General features: G+C 51.6%; 1 protein-coding gene across 3 annotated transcripts in view; it reads left to right on the top strand.

Annotated features, from left to right (window-relative positions):
* KCNIP3 (potassium voltage-gated channel interacting protein 3) overlaps window positions 1-4,272 on the top strand; it is an 88,593-nt gene extending 84,321 nt beyond the window's left edge. For all 3 annotated transcript variants that reach the window (XM_082356473.1, XM_082356472.1, XM_082356474.1), the window contains 2 exons: window positions 546-608; window positions 1,137-4,272. In XM_082356473.1, coding sequence (XP_082212599.1) covers window positions 546-608; window positions 1,137-1,184 — 111 coding nt within the window. In that variant the 3' untranslated portion in view covers window positions 1,185-4,272. The remainder of the gene's footprint in view (window positions 1-545; window positions 609-1,136) is intronic.
* The last annotated feature ends 10,979 nt before the right edge of the window (window positions 4,273-15,251 follow it).

Below are 15,251 nucleotides of genomic sequence, written 5' to 3'. Positions count from 1 at the left end.
GCCAAACTGCGTCTCAGAGCAGGCAGGGGCTCACAGATTCCAAGGTAGCCAACACCCCCCAGCAGTGTTCTTGTGCCTTCCAAGAGCTGCCCCCCACTCCGCCAGGGACCTCTCTGCAGGAGGAGGGGGTTGGGGTGACTGCTTTGTATCCATGGGGACTGACGGAGCTAGGGCTCCGCCTCCCGCTTGCTGGGGGCCCTTTAGACAGGCCTCCATCCTGACTTCAGCTGCCCCGGCTGGCTGTCAGCAAGGTGAGGGGCTCCGACGAGCGTGGGGGTGCCTTCTGGGGAGCGTGAGCCCAGGAGAGCTGCCGGAAAGTGTCTAGGGTGGGGGACGGACTGGGGGGATGCCAGAGAGGTCGGCTGCATGGTGGAGGTGGCTGGAGAGGGCACTTTACGTGGCCTGGATCCTGGGGAGGGGACAGAGGGGACGGGTTGGGGTGGAAGGAGCCCACCCCCCCACCCCCTGGCACGTCCTCAGCCCTGGGGCAGGGGCTGGCCCTGGTGGGACACAGACTCACTGAGAGGGCGTGGCTTGAGTTGCAGAAAATGGACCGGAATCAGGACGGGGTGGTGACCATTGATGAGTTCCTGGAGACCTGTCAGAAGGTAGGCGGTGTCAGGGCTTGGGGACCCCCGTATCCCGCCCCTGCCAGCCCATAGCCCAGCTGGGCACACGTCCCTCAGCCCTGCCCTCGGTGGCTCCCCTCAGAGGGGAGAGACATGGGGCCCTCAGGACAGGGTCACACTGTGGGAAGGAGCCTGGAGCCCCCAGCATTGCTGCTGACCCTCCTCTGCAGAGCGCCTTCAGTGGGCAGGACGCTGGGCCTCCACTGGCCTCAGCCATCGGCCTCACCCCCCGGCCGGCCCCTCGGTGGCCCCCGGCCTCCATCTGAGTGCTCAGCCGGGGGTGGGGCGGCTTGGTCCATCAGTGAGTTAACAGCTCCCAGACAGCCTGACCATCAGGCCATGGGGCTGGAGACAGGCTGTGCCTGACAGCTCCCCCTTCGCCCAGTGAGACAGGCAGAGCCCCTGGAGGGTTCCGGGCCCCTGATGAGAATCTGCTCACCGTGACGTTGGATTTGGGCCCTGCTAGCCCGGAGCTGACCGGGCCTCTCGTCCTCTCTCCCCGTGCAGGACGAGAGCATCATGAGCTCCATGCAGCTGTTCGAGAACGTCATCTAGGACGCGTGGGGGGGGAGGGGTGTCCCTGAGTGGCTGTTACCACCTCTGCCCCAAAGAGGCCGCCAGGAGCAGCCTCCAGGAGAAGCTTGTTTCTAATGTATTTGCACAAAGTGAATAGTTTGCTGCAGACACACACACACACACACGCACACACATGCACATCCTTCCTCTGGGCTCGCAGGTGCGGGGGGACAAAGGTTAGGGAGGGGCGGAGTCTGGCTGGGACCTGGGTCCAGGTGACGAGAGCCACACAGCTCCCACCAGCCCCCTCCCAGGCCTCCGGGTGGGCAGCTGAAAGAGCGGTGTCTTCAGGCCACTGGCCGCTGGGTGTTGCCTCCCCTGCCAAGGAGGGTCCAGTCTCCAGAGCAAAGGCTGCTCCCGTGGGAGCCCACTCGCCCCTCCTTTCTGCCACCCTTCTTTCCCACCACGCAGGGGCCAGACTCCGGAGGCTGCTCTGGCCTTGTTCCCCAAGCCACGCCCTGCCCACTGACTACACTTCCAGGATGGCCCTGACCCCAGGACCCCGGAGGGGCAGCTGGGGGTCAAGGGAGTTCAGACTAGGAAAGAGGTGGTAATTAGACAGAGGCAGCTGCTTCCTGGAAACGTTTCCCTGGGTCCCAGGACGCCTGCCAGCCCACTGAGCTGGTGGGAGCCCCGGTGGTGAGGGACCAGTGGGCTCTGTTCTCCTCCACCCCAGGAAGGGGGCTTTCTAGCTGGGGATGGGGTCTCTTGGTGGGGAATCCGAGGGGAACTGTCTGCCAACTCCACCTCCCCTCCCCCAGGCTGGCTCAGTGGGGATGCAGCAGGGGGTCTGCCCACACCCCTCAGGCACCCAGGTCATCGTGGGTCCTGAGGAGAGGTCACATGGCTCAGGGCCTGGCCCCCAGGGAGCCCGGGTGGGCAGAGCAGGCCTGGGAAGGGACTTCTCCCTCCTTCTTTCCTGTTGGCCCCCGTCTCCCTGAGCCCAGCAGCCTGGATGAACGCCCTCTTCCTGGTTAGGGTCGTGGAGCCTTGTAGCCGTCCCTCCACACAGACTCACCCCAACCCCATACAAGAAGCACAAACGCCCCCAGCAGCTCAGGCCGCAGCCCACGAGGGGAGCCCAGGCCCTCCTGCTGGGCTGAGGGCTGGGTGCCACCGGCCCCCACCAGGTGGCCCCAGGGTTCTGTGGAGAGCCCGTTCTGTGCCTCAGAGCAGTGGGGGGCTTGAAGCCCGGCCCCCGCCCAGCCCAGCTCACCGACGTTCAAAGGCACAAACCCTGGGGATTCTGCTTGGCTGGGTTCTGCTCTGAGGATGGAGGCTGGCGTCAGCCTGAAGCCAGCGCCAACAATGAGGGCCGAGGGGCCAGAGGCCGGGTGGCGGGTCAACAGAAACTTCAGGAGAGAGAGAGAGGCTGCTCCCGCCTGCCCAGGCCGCCCTGGCAAGAAACCCAGTCCCAGGCAGCACGGAGCGTCCCAGGAACATTCCCAAAGCATACATTCCATCGGCTGCCGCCCCATCTCTGCTCAGGCCTGGCCCTAGGGTGAGCAGGGCCCTCAGAGGAAGGGCAGGGTGGCGGAGGCCGTGGAGATCGGCCTGGCTCGGCCGCAGGGACCCCTTGGCACCTACACACATGTGGTCCTCCCCCTTGGAGTTGCACTGACACCCATCTCCAGTCTGACTGGGGGCTCCCTCTCCCCTCCTCCAGGAGGGCATCAGCTTTCCCCGGCTCAGGGATATTCTCCCCCATCCCCATGCCCACCCCCTCAGCCCAGCCCTCCCAGCTGGTGTGGCTTTGCTTCTCAGGGGCCAAGGCCAAAGGAGAGGGTCACCACCATGCCCTGCCTGCCCCGGCCTTGGGCCAGACTGGCTGCACGTCCAACCCGGAGGGGTCTGGCTCCCACTCTGGGATGCGAACCGGCCGCGTGTCTGCATGGCAGAAATGTCTCCCTTGGACGCAGCCTAGGAGGGTGGTTCCTGTTCTCAGCGCCCACCAATATTCAGTCCTGTATATTTTAATAAAATAAACTTGACAAAGGAGAGGGGCTCTTGTTGGCTTTATCCCGACTCTGAAATTTGGTCCAGCCCCTCCCATCCCTGCTATGAGCCGTGGCTTCTGCCCAGTGCCACGCTGGTAAATGTTTAACATTCCCCGAATTGTAGCGTTTGCCGATTTCCACACTCAATTTCAAGTTCCCACTGTGCCGTCAGTGAAGGCGGAGCCGAGAAGAGATGCCCGCGGTTGGGAAGCCTTTATGAGAAGCTCCAGCCCTGCAGCCTGTACACAGAGCCGCGAGGTAGGGTAACTCCTTGAGGTGCCATTTGTATTTCGTTCCCAAGTCATTTCTCTCTGCCAGTTCCAGGAAGTCATTTCTGCGTGTCCCCTTGGCTGGAGGGTGCAGGTCACAGGGCAGACGCAGAATTTGCCTGAAGACATCTTCCTTTCCTGGGTCAGTGAGGGTTATGCTAGAGGAGGGGCAAGAAGTGAGAAGCTGAGGGGAGGAGAGGAAGGGGTTCCCCAACTCAGGGATGGGGAGACGGAGGTTCTGGGGGGTCTGCTAGTGCTTCAAGGGCCAGCCCCCAGGCCATGTGACGTCACCTCCACTGTTTGGCTGATGGGTGTGTCATCAGTAACCGGGAGGATAGATGGCGGGAGCCCCCTTCCACCACCAAACACACCGAAGGCTCCAGTCTACCGGAGCCCCAGGGCCTTGGCACAATCCAGGCAAGGGAGCCCTGACCTTGCTGCCTGGGATGGGATGTCCTGCGTTTGCATGGGCTGGCCACTGTGCTGAGAACGTTTGTCGTGGTCACAGCCTGTTGGGCACAGCCAGGAAAGCTGGGCTGAAAGATGTTGGGGCCCCTCAGCCATTAAAGAGTGGAGCCAGGACTTGGACGCAGGCAGGTGGCTCCAGGCCAGGTGTCAGCACTGAACTGCCCATTTCATGATGGAGCTTTCTATTTCATCTTAAGCATGTCTTTACCTGGCTGAGCCTCAGTTGCCTTATCTGTAAAATGAGCAGAAGAACAATCTCTGATAGGATTGTTCTGATGATTGATTATGATTATTTACTAGCTTCTTAATAAACATGAGCATCCTTCCTTCTTATCCCACTGAAGTTTTCATGCATTTTTTCCCCTCTCTATAGAAGGGTGATTCATATCAATAAGCCACCAGAGAAAGGACAGACCTTTCAGAAGGAGTTTCCAGGTGCTGCAAATGAATCTGTGATGGTTCCCAGTTGCCCTGGTAACCCCAAGGCCCATTTGGGGGCCAGCTGGCTAAGGCTATCCACACACCCCACCCTCCCACCACCCCTCACTGCATGGCCGCGCTGACCTGCCCAGGGCCAGGAGCAAGAGCTGAGCATCCCATGGGCCTGGCTTGATGCCTTCATTCTCACAAACTTTACGGTATGGGAGGAGAAAAACGAGGACCAAAGACACTGAGTAAGGCAACCATACACTTCCCCACTCTGCTCTGCAGCACAGCTTTCCAGAGCAATGGCCAGTCTATGATTTAGAAGATCCATGGCTCCTCTTCCTCCACCTCAGGTTCCCTGGAGGCAAAACCTCTGGGCCCAAGTGCTTTGCTTCCCATTGACCACCAGGGGGCGACGGTACCACACACCAACCTTGTCACCAATTGCTTGCCCTCAGGCTCGCCCCCCCACACCGTACCCCGAAACCGACTTGGAAGGGAAGCTACTTGTCATTTCTTTCAAGACCTCAAAGGCATTTTCATATTCTAGCCTCATTCTCCACTTGGTTTTCCCTCAGAAAATTGTATCAAGTAACAATTCCACAGGCACACACAGAGTCCACTGAGCTAGGTCCTGGGAGTGAGGACACACTGTCAGCCCTGTTTTATTAACTAGGACACATATAACTCTCATTAGACGGCATAACTGTTACCACACGGGGCTGATTTCATGCCAGCCCAAAGCACATAAAGTGCATGTTTGGATTAGCCAGCCTAGCCTTACCTGTTAGGCTTTTTTTTTTTTTTTTCTTTTTCCCCCTCTCTCTCTCTTTTTTTTGGCCACACAGCATGTGGGGATCTTAGTTCCCTAACTATGGATCAAACCCGTGCCTCCTGCAGTGGAAGCACGAAGTCTTAACCATTGGACCTCCAGGGAAGTCCCAAGGCTTTTGAAAATCCTGAAAAGAAGCTTAAAAACCCCACCTACCCACTTGCCAGGCTCCTGTAGGGTCTAGAAGGCCAGACAGGAGACAGTGCTCTGGGCAGTGCAGGAGAAACGTCTGGGCTGTCCGAGACCCCATGGGAAGGAGGCGTGTGTTACGTGTCTGTCTGGGTACGTTTCCTACCTCTTCCCACCCACCAGGCAGTGACGCCCCAATGACCCTCTTCCTTGCTCCTTCCTCGTTCTGAGTTCCCAGGTCCACACGAAGGGAGGCGTCAATCCACACTTAGTAAACACCATCCACACACGGGGCACGGGCTGAGACGTGAGGAGACCACGGTGGATGAGACACGGGCTCTGCCTTCAGGATATTCAAGTCGGTGGGGACACCGAAGGCCAAAAGTCCAAGGCAGGGAATTCCCTGGCAGTCCAGTGGTTAGGACTCCACGCTTTCACTGCCAGGGCCCTGGGTTCAATCCCTGGTCGGGGAACTAAGATCCCACAAGCCACGAGGCGCAGCCAAAAGAAGAAAGAAAAAAATCTCCAAGGCTGTGATTTGGCCCACGAGGGTAGCTACAGGCTGGGGGACCGAGCTGGCCAGGGAGGACTGCAGGGCACTGGGACGTCTCCTAGAACTGTGAATAAAGCAAGAGAAAACAGGCTCAGAGCCAGGAGTTGAGGAGCCCTCGTTAGTACAGTATTCGGGATGTCTGTTTACAGTGCTCGGAAGCCTTTTTTCCCTTGTCTGTCCCGCCTTCCCTCATGGACGTGGACACAGTCCAGACAGGAGCTGTGCCGCTGAGTCAGGAGGGCTCTGAGACCTCGTACGGGCCCTCCCTGAGCCAGGTTTTGTCATCCTAACATGGTCCCTTGTTCTTTTCACTGCCCCCATCAACCTTCATCCCAGACAAGCCCCGAAGGCCATGGACACAGTTGCCAACCCAAAGTGGGTCCTGGGCCCCCTCCTAGCCCTCTCGCCAATTCACAGGGGCCGGCCAGCTCCGGTTTCACGTGATCAGCTATAATCGCGTGGACTTTGCCTGAACAGAGAACGTGCAGACTCTAGCTGCCTGCAGAGTGAGCTCTGTGGGGTTCAGAGACTGAAGAAGAGAGCGGGGTAGAGTCAGGGCCCAATCTGCACAGGGGGCAGTGTCTGTGGGCCGGAACCAGAGCCAGCCAAGATGAGGGCAACTGGAAGAAACTACTTAGCCACTGGCCAGAGCCGCGAGGTCCTGGAGGACCGTGTAATGGGAGTGGGCCTGGCAGGAAGGCCCGGTGTGGCCCTGGAAAGGATTCAGGGCCTCCTGAGCAGGCACCTGATCATGGCCCTTTCTTGGGTGGTGGCACCAGCCGGGGAACCATCCGACCCGCAGATCGCCCCCGACAGCTGCCCCGACTGCCAAGGGCCACCAGCCTTAGAACTGGGCTCCCTGCCAACTGCGGTGTGCCTTTTTGTTCCGACTGTTCCTCTAGCAGGAAAGCCCATCTTCCCTCTAACTCTCCTGCCCCAGCCCTACCTGTCTTTGCTCTTACACCGCGACCCGGGCACAGGGCTCCCTCTGTTCAGCTCTCTTGGCTGGCTTTGCACATTATTGAACCCCTGTGGTTGCAGGATCTATGTCTGCCCATCCCCCTGCCTGGCATGGCCTCCTCCATTCCCCTGGCAAGAAAAGGCCTTTGGGAGCTTCTCTCCCACCGATGTGGGCGCCATGGGGGCCATGAGGAAGGTCAGCTGATTGGACATCAGTCTTCTGCCTCCACAGCGTCCTCCCTCTTCTCCTGGCAGCGCCGGAGGATCCCTCTTCCACTCTATCCGTGCAGCCCTGGGGTCCACCCGACCTCCAAGACCAGGCCCAGGTCAACTGGTGCATTACCCAACCCCCTACTCCCCAGTCACAGTGGCTGGTTGGGGGGCGGGCAGCCAACCTGATTGCAGCTGATGAGGCCCAGGGAGACCTGTGCTGGGAATGCTGGGGAAGGACGCTGCTCCCTCACTATCTGAAGCTGAGGGGTGAGTCCTGGAGCTGTTGCTGCCATTTTGCCACTATGAGGAGCCATGGGAATGAAGCCAGTGCAGAAGATGGTCTGATTGAGGGGTGCAGAGAAAGAAAACAAGACTGGGGGCTTAGGGGGAGGGGTCAGCCCTTGAGCTCAAAATCAAACTGCACCTTAAGCAACCCCCCACTCCCCAGTCTCTAGATTCTTCAGTCATAAGAGTCACTAAGAGGATTCCCCCTCCCTCCGAAGCCAGTTAAAACTGGGTTGACTGGCAGTTTCAGCTGAAAAATTCTCGACTGCTGCGGCCACTAACGTCAGGCTGTGGGTGGTGAACGCGCTTTGCAGACTCCAGCGTGCCCTGAAGGAAGGGGGGCCAGGGGCCAGGTGCCAGCACGCCCAGCGCTACCTCCCCTGCCTGGCTGTGGACATCTTGCAAGCATTCCCCCCTGGAGCCCCCCTCAAGACGGGCACCCAAGACGGGTGGCACAGGGGGAGGGGATTGATCAGTAAGGCTGCTGCACTGAAGGTCATAGGGAAGGAGGTCACGGCGACAGCCTTGGGGGGCAGGGGGTGAGGCGGGGGAGGTGGGTGTCTCAGGCCCTGAGCCTGCAGGGTCAAGGGCCAGCTCTCAATGGCACCAGGGTCAAAATCTCTTTGAAACAACTCTGCTGGCTGGCAGTGTAGGGCGCCTCAGCCGGCCTGAGCAGCACTCTTCCAGCACCAACAAGACGATTCCTTAAAAGATAACATTCCTTCCTGATCTTGTAAGGGGCCACGATGACGCTTAGGTCTGGACTGTGTAAACTGTCAATAATGTGTCATTTAATGTCCAGCCCTCTGTCTCAAAAAACTGATATAACTATGCCTTGACTTCTAATGAGTGGAACAGTTCTCAGAGCTTTCTGAGATGCTGTTCCCAGGTTATAATCCTCCATTTGGCTCGAATAAAATTTTTCATTTCTTTCTTAGATCAACTAATTTTTTCATTGACATGCATGACGTAGCCGGCAGGATATCAGAGACACCTGCCAGAGGGCACCTGGAGTTTACCCGGAACCAGAACCAGCATGGCCCATTGAGCCTCACCGGCTTCTCGGTACTCCTCAGGTGTTCCGGGGAGTTCTCCTGATATCCGGCTCTCATTGTTCGAGTGACGATCCTGAAAATTTTGAGCTGCTTCGCTTAAGACTTGGAGTCTTAAGGGGCACCCGTGCATTTCTTAGGCAGGACCTAGGGGGTTTGGGTAAGAGGCCCAGGGAAACATAGGTGGCTTTTTGTTAAAATTGGCTTAAATCGGAAAAAAAAAAAAGGAGTTGATATATGGTCTGAACAAAACTTTTGCTACTGAAATGAGAGGCTGAATTATTCAGCTCTGAAGAATAAGGGAGACCCAGTCAAACCTTAAGTAAATACTGCTCGTCCGGGCGGCGAGACAGAGGCTGGTAACCTAACACTCCGAGCACCCCTGACGGTTTTAGGCTGTCACACTGTTACTGAATTAAGTCGTATGGACCCTGTTCGGGCCCTAGCCTGGCCGAGGCTCTCTGCCTCTGCAGGGGAGGGGTCTTTTTCCCTTAGGGTTCAAGTAGGCAAATAACGAAACCGAAGCTGAGATGGACACAGCACAAGCTGCATTCAGTGGCCAGAGACTGGAGAAGCAGGAGCTAAGTTCATAGATCAACTTCTCGACCACCTGGTGAGAGGGGTTTAATTTAAAAAAATAAAGCAAAGGGAGGAGGAATGAGGCTAATGATGGGGAGGCATATCCATTAGTCTACTGGGGAAGGGGCAGTGATTTTTCCACCCCGTTTTTAGCCTTTTTTGGTCCAGGTGTGTCATTTAATATGCTAAAGTAGTGAAATCAACATGTAATGAGACTCGGGGTGTGTTGGAGGTCAGATTCATCACCATCTTGGTCCCAGCTGGTTCCATCTGGGGTTTGTTTGTTTGTAGCTTCCTTTCTTATCTCTGGACCCTTTAACTTAAAGGTTGACATTAACTCCGGCTACAGGTGGGGTTGGCAGGTTTGAGCAAAGACCTGGAGCAGCTCTGGCAGCACCAGGGAGAAACCAGGCCATGTAAAAGTGTCCAACTGACCCAAGAGTAACTCCTCAGCTCACATGCAATCCACCACGCTGTCCTCAGAAAGTTGGTCAGATCGTAACTCATATCTGAATTAGGCTGCAAAATTAATACTGGGAAATTGTGCCTCAAAGGCCAGACAGCTTTCATGCAAACAGCCACCCATGGGAATACCAGCTGGATTTATATATACTTGCAAGTACTTAATTGGGAACTAAAGGAAATCGGGCCCTAAAATGGCCAAGATGGGGTTCTTTGGGCACTCCAGAACAATTTTGAGTGCACAGTTAAAGCCGGCAGCCTTCTGGATCTGCGCCTGCAGGGTCTACTGGAAACAACAGTGGTAAGTGTTTTTCACTTTTCTGAAATTAGGTTAGCAAGGAAAAATATTTGTAGGGCTAGCTCCTTGGATCCTTTGAAGGGGAAAAACATCCAAATTACTGACATTTTAGGGAGCTCTCATCTTAAATTATTGTACCTTTTAAAATTGGTATGCAGAAGTCCCGAAAGGCCTCAAAATTCCAAAATAGCCTCATTGAAAGACTTGTACAGGCTAATCAAAGATTAATGATATAAAAGGTACCTAAAACTCTACTGCTCCCCTCTATCTTCCTTTACTGGAGTTCTCAATCTTCTGTCTGAATTGCCTTTCCACTCAGAAGACCCTATTAAATCATTACCTTTAGAAATGGAACCACCTGAGGCTGTAGGCAAATCTCTCCAGATCAAAGGCCGAACCAGGGGCCACAGTTAGTTTAAAGAACTTCTTAAACCCAGGGAGGCTCCACAAAAGTGTTTGTAAATGGATTACCAAAATGAGAGGCCACCGGTCTGAGTAAACTGACCATAGCTGAAGTTTAGAGCCTGATAGGAATTTTTTTTTGAGGGAGAGGAGGCTTTTCCCTTAAGCTAAATGAGGGAAAGTAAAACATTCCAGCATAGGTGAATGGCTATGTCAGTCCTTTGCTATCATTGAGGAGGCCACCCAATTCTTTGAGGAATTAAAAACAACTATCCTTGTTTTACAAGTCTAATCTTTACAGGACCAGAGGTCTGGCTCCAGAAATAATCCAAAGCCCACCAATTCTTGTATCACATTGAAGAAAGAAATTCTATGAGAAGGTATATGTTTCTAGAGGTTATAAAATACATTCATAAGTGCCAGTCAGGAAATCCTGATATGACAAACAGTTCACAATTACTTCTTGGTTTTCTCTAGAGGTTAAGGTTTTAAGGTTGAGAATTATAACATATGTAATAAAGCTACTAAAATTATCAGGGAAACATTTCAATATGCAAGGAAAATGCGAGGCGTGCTTTCAGTGGAAGGAGGGTATAAAGAATGGAAATGCATTTTGTTCTGAGTTGTTGTTCCTGGGTTATAATCCTCAATTTGGCTCAAATAAAATTTTCCATTTGTTTCTTAGATCAACTGATCATGACAGATGAGTAGGAGTGAGTTAGGTAAAGGGTTGGAAAGGTGGGGAGACAGCCCTGCCCAGAATCAGGGGCTGGGTTGTTGAGGCCAGAGCCCGGATCGTGGGCGCAAAAGCGGGTGAAATGGGGAGGGCAGCAGGACGGAGACGCAGGCAGGGGGCAAGGTCCCCTGAAGGCTTCGGCCTAGTCCTGAGAACAGCAGGAAGCCACTGATAAGGGTACTGTCACATGAGTGTTTTGAAAATCCCCCTCTGAGTGAAACTGGACACCAGATTGGAGGAGGCCGAGTGGATGCAGGGAACCAGCGAGGGGGCTGATGTGGTCTGTTATCGCTGCAGAGCGGTCGTGGATTATCATTACATCCCATAGTGATTCTGGTTCGAGGTCTCTTGTGCATTTGCAATCAGACAGTGGCTGGGGAAGGGGTCATCTGATAGCTGCAGCGTTTATGGCAAATCAGGGTGGGAAGTCACCACGTCAGACACTAGGACTGTGGAACCTGTCCATACCCTCTTCTGAGATAACTGCTCTCCTTTCGAGAAACAGCTCTGGCTTGCTCTTGGGCTTTGGTAGAGAATGAACACCTATCCGTGGGCTATCAAGCGGCCATGAGGCCTGAGCTTTCCGGAGCAACCAAGGTGTTGTCGGACCCCCTACCCAGAAGGTTGGACGTGCGGCAGCAATCTGTCATCGGTGGAAGCAGTAGAGAAGAGGCTGAGCTCCAGCAGGTGTGAGAGGTACAATTAAGTTATAGGAGCAGGTGGCTCAGGTTCCTTTGAACCAACTCCAGTCACGCTGCCTCCTCTGCCTCAACCCATGACTGAGGCTTCCTGGGATATTCTTTAGGATCAGTTTACTGAGGATGAAAAGACTAAGCACAATTTAAAGATGGGTCTGCATGATATGATGCTGACACCTCCCAAAAGTTATAAGCTGCAGCATGACCATTTCATTCAAGGATGACCCTGAAGGTCAATGGTAAAGAAAAATCCTCCCTGTGGATAGAACTTGGGCAGCCTATTTGATTTTCTGGAGCAGTAGATTAGCAGAAGTTTGAATCTACTGGTCATTGATTCATGATCAGTTGCTAATGGTTTGGCTTCATGGTCAAGGACTTGGATGGAACAGGAATGGAAGATTGGAGAATTAGTCAGGGTTCACCAGAGAATAGAACCAACATACGTACATAGATAGATAGATAGATAGATAGATAATTTTAAGAAACTGGCTTATGTGATAGTGAAGGCTTTGCGTGTCCAAACTCTAATGGGGTAGGTTAGCAGGCTGGAGATTCTGGGAAGAGTTGCAGCTTGAGTTGAAAGGCCATCTGCCAGCAAAATTCCTTTTTGCTTGGGGGAGGTCAGTCTTTGTTCTATTAAGGCATTCAACTGATTGGGCACGGCCCACCCACATTATAGAGGGCAATGTGCTTCGCTCAGAGCCCACTGATTTAAATGTCAATTTCATCCAAAAGACATCCTCACAGAAACATCCAGAATAGCATTTGACCAGATTTCTGGGCACCATGGCCAAGCCAAGTTGACACATAAAGTTAATCATCACAATCAGTAACAAGAAAGTCTGGAGAAGTATGTGGATGGACCTCTCTGAATGGGTACTTACTGTGAAGATAGTGATGTCCATGTGAACGCCCACCAAAAGGCATCCACTGCAGAGGAGAAACTTAGTAATCAGGTGGACAAAATGATGTACTCTACAGATCTTCCTACCCACCCTAGTGCTTGTTCAGTGGGCCCATGAACTAAGTGGCCAGGATGGCAGGAATGGAGCCCATGCATGGTCTCAGCAGCATGGACTTCCCCTTACCAAGGCTGACCTGGCTAATGCCACCGCTAAGTGCCTCATCTGCCAACAGAAGAAACCAGTGTGGGTCCCCGTTATGGCACCATTCCCCCTGGCACCAGCCAGCCCTCTAGGGGCAGGTTGATTACACTGGACCTTCTCCATCATGGAAGGGGCAGAGATTTGCCCTCACAGGACATATGTTAGTAGTGAAGTTTAATGAAAAATACAGCAATAGTAAAGGTTAAGGAAAATAGCAAAGGTTAAGGAAAACCTACAGCAACCAAAAAAGGCAGGATGATTGAGGGCTCAAACCTTTAGGGAATGAAAGTTTAGGTCACTCCTCTAGGTATAAAACCCTGACCAGCTGAGGTTCTCACTGAGGGTAGGGTAAATACAGAATGTGCAGTGATAGAAGAAAACCATCAATATCATTTATGGCCTTGTGACAGATTTCAGGAGAACTGCAGTAGCTTTGCGTATTTTCTATTTGATTGTTACATTTGGATATGTTACCCATTTGCTTCGTCTCTCTCCTTCCCAATTTTACTTTACACACAAGTGTCAGAACTTAATTTTACATTTTAGGCAACAGAATATTCAGGGGGCTGTTACTAGATTTGAAGAGTATTTAATATAGACAGTCAGGACTTCCCTGGTGGCGCAGTGGTTAAGAATCCGCCTGCCAATGCAGGGGACACAGGTTCGAGCCCTGGTCTGTGAAGATCCCACATGCCGCGGAGCAACTAAGCCCGTGTGCCACAACTACTGAGCCTGCGCTCTGGAGCCCGCGAGCCACAACTACTGAAGCTGGCATGCCTAGAGCCCGTGCTCCGCAACAAGAGAAGCCACCGCAATGAGAAGCCCGCGCACCACAATGAAGAGTAGCCCCTGCTCACCACAGCTAGAGAAAGCCCGTGCACAGCAACGAAGGCCCAATGCAGCCAAAAATAAAAATAAATAAATAAATAAATTTATAATATAGCCAATGATGGATACGACTCTTGGGAAAGGGTAAGAACTTCTTCATTCCTAAGAAGGTTAGCCTCGCATTTAGAGTTATTTTGTTGCTGTACAGAATCCAAATGTGTGTAAGAGGGTGTACAGGCACACCTCGGAGATATTGTGGGTTTGGTTCCAGACCGCTGCAATATAGTAAATATCGTGATAAAGTGAGTCACATGGATTTTTTGTTTTCCCAGTACATATAAAAGTTATGTTACATTATACTGTAGTCTAGTAAGTATGCAATACCATTATGTCTAAAAAAACAATGTACACACGTTAATTAATAAATACTTCCTTTTTATTAACAAGTAGTATCCCATGGTATGGATGTGTCACATTGTGTTTAACCTATCGTAAAACCTTTTGTTTGTCTCCATGTTTTTAGCTATTACAAATAACACTTCTATGAACAATCATGTACAGGGATAAATGCCCAGGAGTACAATTGCTGAGCCATATTATAAGTGATGTTTAGTTTTTTAAGAAACAGCCAAACAATTTTCTAGAGTGGCTATAGCATTTTACATTCCCACCAACAATGTATAAGAGATCCAGTTATCTACATCCTCTCCAGCACTTGGGATTGTCACTATTTTTTATTTTACCTGTTCTAGTAATCTGCAGTGATATCTCATCCTGGTCTCAATGTGCATGCCTCTAATCTCTAGTGATGATGAACATCTTTTCTTGTGATCACGTGCCATCTGAATAGCTTCTTCAGTGAAACATCTCTTCATGTCATTTACCCATTTTCTAATTAGATTGGTTTTTTTCTCTGCTGATTTTTGATGGTTCTTTATAATATCCTAGATATGAGTTCTTTGTCAGATACGTACTTTGCAAATCTTTTCTCCCAGTTTGTTGCTTGTTCTTTCATACTCTTAGCATCCTTTTGCAGAGCAGAAGCTTTTAATTTTGATTAAGTCCACTTCATCAATCTTTTTCTTATATTATGTTTTTGGTGAACGTCTGTGAAACTTTCACCAAGATTATTGAACTAGCCTTGCATTCTTGGAATAAAGCCCACTTAGTCATGGCAGAGAATTATTTTTATATACTGCTGAATTATATTTGCTAATGCTTTGTTTCAAATCTATAAGAGATATTGGTCTGTAGTTGTCTTTTTTTTAATACTGTCTTTGTTTTTTGTTACCAGGGTAATACCAGCTTCATAAAATGAATTAAAGCGTTGTTCCTACCTCTTCTATTTTCTGGAATAGATTATATAGAAATTGGTGTTTATTCTTTAAATATTTGGTAGGATTCTCCAGTGAAATCATCTGGGACTGGATAGTACTTTTTCAGGAGTTTTTAAACTACAATTTAAATTTCCTTAATAGATATAGTGTTATTCAAATAATCTGTTTCATATTGGGTGAATTGTGATAGTCTGTATTTCAAGGAATTGGTCCATTTCACTGAGGTTGTCAAATTTATGTGTGTATACTTGTTTATAGTAGCCTCTTAGTATCTTTTTGATGACTTCAGGGTCTATAGTGATATCACCTGTTTCATTCCTGATATTGGTAATTTGTGTTTTCTTCTTTTTTCCTTTGTCATTCTTGGTAGAAGTTTGTCGTTTCATTGATCGTTTCAAAGAAACATCTTTTTGTTT

Source organism: Balaenoptera borealis (genome assembly GCF_965194805.1).
Source record: "Balaenoptera borealis genome assembly, chromosome: 15".
NCBI classification, from domain to species: domain Eukaryota; kingdom Metazoa; phylum Chordata; class Mammalia; order Artiodactyla; family Balaenopteridae; genus Balaenoptera; species Balaenoptera borealis.
The sequence above is the reverse complement of the archived record's forward strand: the minus strand, read 5'-3'. Positions and strand labels throughout refer to the sequence as shown.